Raw genomic sequence first — 6,426 nt, forward strand, 5'->3', positions numbered from 1 at the left:
CATGGACACCTCAGATTGCTTTTTAAAATTAACCTTAGGCTTTGTCCATCTTCAGCCAGTCAGTTGGGCTATTGATAGCAAGCATCTCCATACTATGTTTCCTTTAGTTACTAGCATTTTCTTTATAATTTTTTTTAACAATGGAATATATGAAGACCTCAAACTATACCAGGGACAGAACTTATTCTAAGATAGAGCCTAGAGAGAAAAACATTTCAAAATGCATAAAATTTAAAAAGATTTTTAAAAATGAAACTCTTTCCTTTTAACAAATATCTTTACAAGTGAAAAAGACTGCTCTAATAAAGCTAGATCTTAAGGGGGGGAAATATTTTTAAAATCAGCAATCTGATTCAAGGGCTAAGGACTTTAAAAAACATTTTTTAATAGCATCTGCAGATTACTGAGACAAAACGCAACCATCGCCATGATAAAAACCCTTTTTTTAAGAAGGTGCAACTCATACCTCAATAAAGATGGGGAAAAAAATAAACAAACAATAGAGGGGAGGCTGACATGCAGACTTGACCACTGTACCCTCTTAGAGCACACGAAAGAAATGGGTCAAAGGATCACATTTCACTCTAGTGTATCAGGATTTGTTATAAAGGAGTTTCCCTGGAATTTTTGGAGTGTTTTGCAATCAACAAGCAGCTTTAAGTTGGTTCGGGGAAATAAAGAAGCCGGAGAAGGCTTCTGAGTCCCGGGTTTTACAAGGGCTCTGGGATGGATTTTAAGTAAAAAGAGCTCGGGAATGTATCTCCTGCACCCAATAAGTTCCCTTCTCTTACATCAAGGTCCATCTGGAGGGAAACAGGGATCTAAGTAAATGAAGATCCAAACCAGTAAACACAGAGTAATCCAGTGTAGCAACATCATTGACCTTGTAGCTGTTAATCAGCCACTAACTGACATCAGTGTGGACCGTCAAAAGCCAGAAGCCAAGTCCAAGCATTCACCAATGCTGCTGGGAGCTCAGAGGTCGAGGAGGGGGAAATCTCCTCCTAAACTGGGACTTGACAGGGACTTGACTGTACCAGGGAAGCCAGGACATCTCAGAGGTCACACACACACACACACACACACACACACACACACACACACACACACACACTCCAACTCTAAAACATAAAATAGCCACCTCATCTCAGCTATTCCCCCCCAGCACTCAACTACTATCCAGGTTCATGAACAGTATCTGAAATAGAGGGGGAAACACTACCCATAACATAACCTATTTCCTAAAAACTGCCAAAGCTATTCACTGAAGTTTACCATGAGAGTCCAAATTGAATATTTCCCCAAATTTTCAAGTTCAGGTTGATTTCAGGGGGGAAAAAACATTTTATAGGTGATGACAGTACTTAATTCTAGTTCTAAGCTGAATTTCTTTTTTTATTTTCAAAATGAGCTTTAAACAGTTTTAATTGTTCTAAAACACTCCAGACATAAGAAAAAGGAAAACCATCTCGAATAGAATTTTACAGTTAAGAACACAACTGCATAGTTCATCTAAAACAAAAAGACTGCAGCCACCCCTAGTCAAGGGGCTTAAGAAAGCTTTGTTCTGGGGGTTGGGAGCACCTAATAAAAAAGAGTTGTATGGATCTTTCAATAATAGGCTGGATTTAAGAGGCAAGTACAAGCTTATCTGAGAGGACAAAAAGGAAGCTAAAAGCACCTAGCACACTTTTGAGATAACCTATTAGTCCAGGCATTGGAGCCATCTGTAATGGCCTGTTCCCTATACTACTGGCAATTTAAATTTTCTGCCCAAAACACAGCGGCAAACTTCAGAGGACTTAAATTCCGAAAGCAGTCCTGCAGGACATTTGTGAGCTTTGGGGACTGTTTGTATCATGGAAAAAAACCTAAGGGTCAGACACCCTAGGTGACAGCAAGTCCCCACACCCTCTAGTCTTGACCTCAAAGGCCAGCCTACCAATGCTCTTGCAGAGTCTGATCCACATATCCACAGCTGACACCAGACCCAGGATGACCTGGGGGTCCCCTATGTCCCTGAACTTCCTGGAAAGGCCCCCAAACCCACTTGGCCCCCTGCCTCTCTCCCAGTCTTATCTATTAGAGCATGTCAAGGGTGGTGGGTTGGTGATTTAAAACTGAAGTCTGAGAAGGCAATGTCTCTCACTTACCCCAAGACTGGAAAGAAGTGAAACCAGAAACCCAAGAGAAGGGAGGCAAGAGGACAGGGAAAGAAATCAGGAAAAGAGATGTGAGGGCAAGTGTACAAAGAGCGGGAACTCAATGAAATGAGACACAGAGCAAGGAGAGCCTGGAAGGGAAGCCTCAGGTTAGAAATGACGAGGAGGAGAAAAAGGAATGGATTGGCCAGAACAGAAGAAGAGAAAGGAAAGAAAGGTAAATGTGTACAGTGGGAGACAAGAAGAGAGAAGAGAAAAACAGAGGAAGCCGAGCATGGGGGCATTTGGAAGACAGGGGACATCTGTGGAGGGGGACCTTTGTTTTCTGGGACCCCAGCTCCAGCCCTGCACTTCTTCAGAGAAGCCAAGTCCCATCCTCTACTTCCTATGGACTCCAGCTGAGTGAGGGTTCATCATGTGGGAGGTGCTGGGGGGAGACATGGACTCAGCTACACTTTTCAGGGCCAAGTGGAATTTACAGAGAGACTGACACAGAGACAGATGCAAACAAATCAAGGCAAAGACCAGGAAACAGACACGCACATGCAAGAGAAACACAACCCCGCCTCCACAGGGCAAACAGAGCAGGGTTTGGAGGAGGGGAGGGCAGGGGAGAAGGGTTGAATTGCAGATGCCCCTGGGGCCTTTGTGGCTGTGGTCTGGAAGGGGCTGGACTCCACAGATGCTCCTCAGGCCCTGATAAGGACATGCTGCCCACCAGGGCCCCCCTGTCCACAGCCCCAAAGACTACATCTGGGCATAGCATCTTGGGGAGAGGGTCTGTGCTGACTCAGTGGTAGATTCAACTCCAGGATCCTCAGGGTCATTGAAATTCCCCCTACTGACATCAGAGAGGGTGAATGAAGGGACACACAAACATGCAAACAGGAACACAGGAAAGGCAGGGATGAAATCTCCTTAATGGACTCTCTGACAGACAGGTGCTGGCACACATGGACAGTGGGGCCATGGATACAGACATAGTTAAACCAGGCAGATAGTGCCTTGCACTTGTGTGCAGCCACCCAGATGTCCACTGCTCACTCTCTGGAACCTGAGTCCCTCTCTCCCCCCTTCCGGGAATACTCAAAAGACTGCCTCCAGCTTTGTCCATGTGAACCTCCTGTCAGTCCTTTTGTCTTTCTGACCTCAAGATCATACTCTGTAAAATGGGTGTAGCTGAAAGTTTAGAAGACACTCAGGGAGGAGACTGGGTATAAAAGTGCTTTATAACTGGTAACTATAGCTGGGGGTGGAGGCAATGGAACTCAGAAGCCCATATCCTGGCGATGCCTGCCCCTCCCCCTACACCACCTCCCCACAGAAGCCACCCTCTAGTGGGGGGAGAGGGGAAAGGATTTGGAGGAAGAAACTGACCAGGGCCAAGAATGAAGATAAGAAGGTGGGACATGGTCTGAGCCCCTACTAACCAGGCAACTTCTCAGGATCTACTGTGCATCCCTCCACCCAATCTCCAACAAATTGGAGCCTACATTGTGCAAGCAAATAGCTTTGGGCGTTAGAACCAAGGGCACTTCCAGAGAAGGCAGCTCTGGAAGCTAGGCAGGCTGGGGCCAAGCCCCCACCATACTGCAGGGGAAATTGAAAACGGAAGGAGGGAGCACTTCTCAAGGAGGGGGCAGATGAGAGCTGGGACAAGGAGGGACAGAGACAGGCATTAGCGGTTGGCTAACCCACACCTGGAAGGAGCTGCCTTCTTCACCCTCAAGCACAGTCATGGGACCACCAGTTCTGATGTGATCTCCCCAGGGGCTGGGGCACAACCTCTGGGCCGCCAGGCTCTGTGCAGAAGGAGGCAGTGAGCGGATCCCTGCAGGCGAGGATAGAAGTGCAAGGGCAGCCCTCCTCATTTTGTCCTCAAATCGCTCCTTGACTAAGCTAAGGGCTTGGTCACCTCTCAGAGTACTGACCCCAACTCCTTTGCTTTCTGGCTCACTCTGAGAGATCAGAGCCTCCCCTGAGCCGAGCTAAGTCTGCACAGGAGACGGCTGCTGGGGGCGCTGGGGTCACCACGTACTGGAAACCGTTCTGGCATAGGCCCCAAACGGTGAGGAATCGTTTGGGCTGGAATCCGAGAAATTGGCTTCTCTCCACTGCTTTGGTGGATGATCTCGGACTCGGGAAACTGACACAAAGAGAAATTGACTTGCCCGCAGCCAGCCCCGCAGCCTAGATCAGCATTTCCCTGCCTACCAGGCCATTCGGCCCTCCGGGGCAGAAACGTACATATTCGCCCGGGAAGCTCGCCTTCTCTCCAGCCGGGTCTCTGCTGCCTTTGTTAAATAGGGGATCCAAGGCTAAGTAAGCAGGATCCTGGGCTGTCTGAAGCCTTGGGGAGGGTTCCCAGCGCAGAAGCAATTCCCTGACCGGAGGCCCGTGGGGGCCCGAGCTGGGCACCCGGCTGGATGCCGCCGAAGCCTGGCGCCTTGCTCCAGCCCAGCTGTGCAGCGCTTAGAAGGAAAATACGATTCGTTCCACTTGGAATTTCCTCGAAATCTCCGAATCTAATCCGGCGTTAACTCACCGTGAGAGGAGCGCTCATCTCACAGGAGGGTGTGCCAATGGTTGAACTGGCAGATCCCGATGGGTCAGGCAGCCGGCCAGTCTCGCCTGCGCCCAAAATGACCCTTCCCGTCTCCTACACACGCGGTGTCTTTCAGAAGGCGAGGGTGTCTGTATGGTGACTAATTGGCTTCTTCTTCTTGATTTTTTTTTTTTTTTTAAGGGGAGAAGCCATCATGAGGCAAGGGTCCTGCAGAGGACTTGATCGTGTCTTTAAGGGTCTCTGTATGAACTGGAGGCTTCTAAGCAGAAGCTCAGCTCAGGGACGGCTACTTCGTTGATTTTTCAAATCCCACTCCTCAACTCCAGGATGCCTTTGGAGCTCTGGACCCGGTGTCCTCGCTTAGCTCTCAACCTCTTCCTCCACACATACAAGCACACAGGCACTTTTGGGGCCCCACTTTCCCTCCAAGCCCCAGTTTTGATCAGCCCCACTGGTGAAAAAGGCGCCATCGGGATCGGGGTGTGGGGCGCTGTCTGAGACTCAGACTGACCTCTCCCTGCAACTTCGTGCCCTCCAACTGGCCCGGCCCAAAACCCTCTCCGGGTCCGAGTCAGGAATCTCCCGGCACGCTGAGATGTTGCTGCCGGAGCCCCGGAAAGACTGCAGCTCGCTGCCTACACTACCGGTTGCTGGAGGCGGGATTCCCGGTGCCAGGTGCTCCGGCCGGGTCGACCAGGCGTTTTGCTCCACATCCCCTGCCCGGAAGCCCTGCACTTTGCAAACTTGACTGCGCGGCCACAAAAGTCCTGGGTCCTCCCGTCCTTAGTACCTGCCCCGCGGTCCGGCACCCCCAACCCCGTCCCGGCGGGAGAGTGAGAGAAGAGAGCTCGCCGCCTACTTACTATGCATGGATGCAAACGGGTCGTGCTTACAGTGTATTTCCATCGGGGCGCTCCAGACTGCAGGCCGGCCCACGCTGCCGCCTCCCGGCGCCAAGGGGCTGCCCAGCGAGGCTACAGAGCCGCGCCGCCAGGCCGGGAACTGTGCGAGCTGGGCTCAGAAAGCACTGCTGGAGCTTCTGTTCCTCTCTCAGAGCCTCTCTGCCGGAGATCGCCGAGAGCTGCGCCTAGAGGCGGGAAACGGCGCTAGTACAGTCCGGCTGGGAGCGGTGCGCCCAACTCCTGGTGGCTTCCCTCCCGGGCTGGATCAGGCGCCGGCTCCGCACCCGGCCCGGGGTAGCTGCGGCCAAGGCGCCCGCAGCTTCGGGGGCATAGTTTAGGGGCCCGCCTCCGGGACGGCCTGGAGCCCCCCCCCCCACCTCCTGTAGGAGCGGCTCTAAGGAGGCCTGTGGGACACACAGCCCTTGGCTTCACTCGGGGGGCAGCGAGGCCCGCGGGCTGCCAGGCTGGTTCTGCGGCCTCGCTGCCTCTGGAGTCTCTCCTCGATCCCTCGGTCTCCACCGGATCCTTTCCCTTTCTGCTTCTTTGAGTCTCTGGGGCTCGGACTTGCCGCTGCAGCTTCTCTCCACCCGGCACTCCGACGTCTCGGACGAAGTTGCAAAGAACTTCCTCTCTGGCGGCGCTGGGGTCCTGGCGGGTTCTGAGACGCTTACGCCACTGAGGTTGGGGCCAAGACTCTGGAGTCCCCGGGAGCCCGCCGCCCTCACACCCTGGGACCCACTGCCTTCAAAGTTCCCGCGGCCCCCGCTGCTCCTTCATCGCCGGGACCAGGAATGGA

At 52.2% G+C, this 6,426-nt stretch overlaps 1 protein-coding gene across 1 annotated transcript in view; it reads right to left on the reverse strand.

Annotated features, from left to right (window-relative positions):
* Window positions 1–5,634, reverse strand: part of PAX5 (paired box 5) — a 182,811-nt gene extending 177,177 nt beyond the window's left edge. The window contains exon 1 of the mRNA XM_059073272.2: window positions 5,592–5,634. Coding sequence (XP_058929255.1) covers window positions 5,592–5,634 — 43 coding nt within the window. The remainder of the gene's footprint in view (window positions 1–5,591) is intronic.
* Window positions 5,635–6,426: the final 792 nt, after the last annotated feature.

The sequence above is a fragment of the Kogia breviceps genome, chromosome 8, assembly GCF_026419965.1.
Source record: "Kogia breviceps isolate mKogBre1 chromosome 8, mKogBre1 haplotype 1, whole genome shotgun sequence".
NCBI classification, from domain to species: Eukaryota; Metazoa; Chordata; class Mammalia; order Artiodactyla; family Physeteridae; genus Kogia; species Kogia breviceps.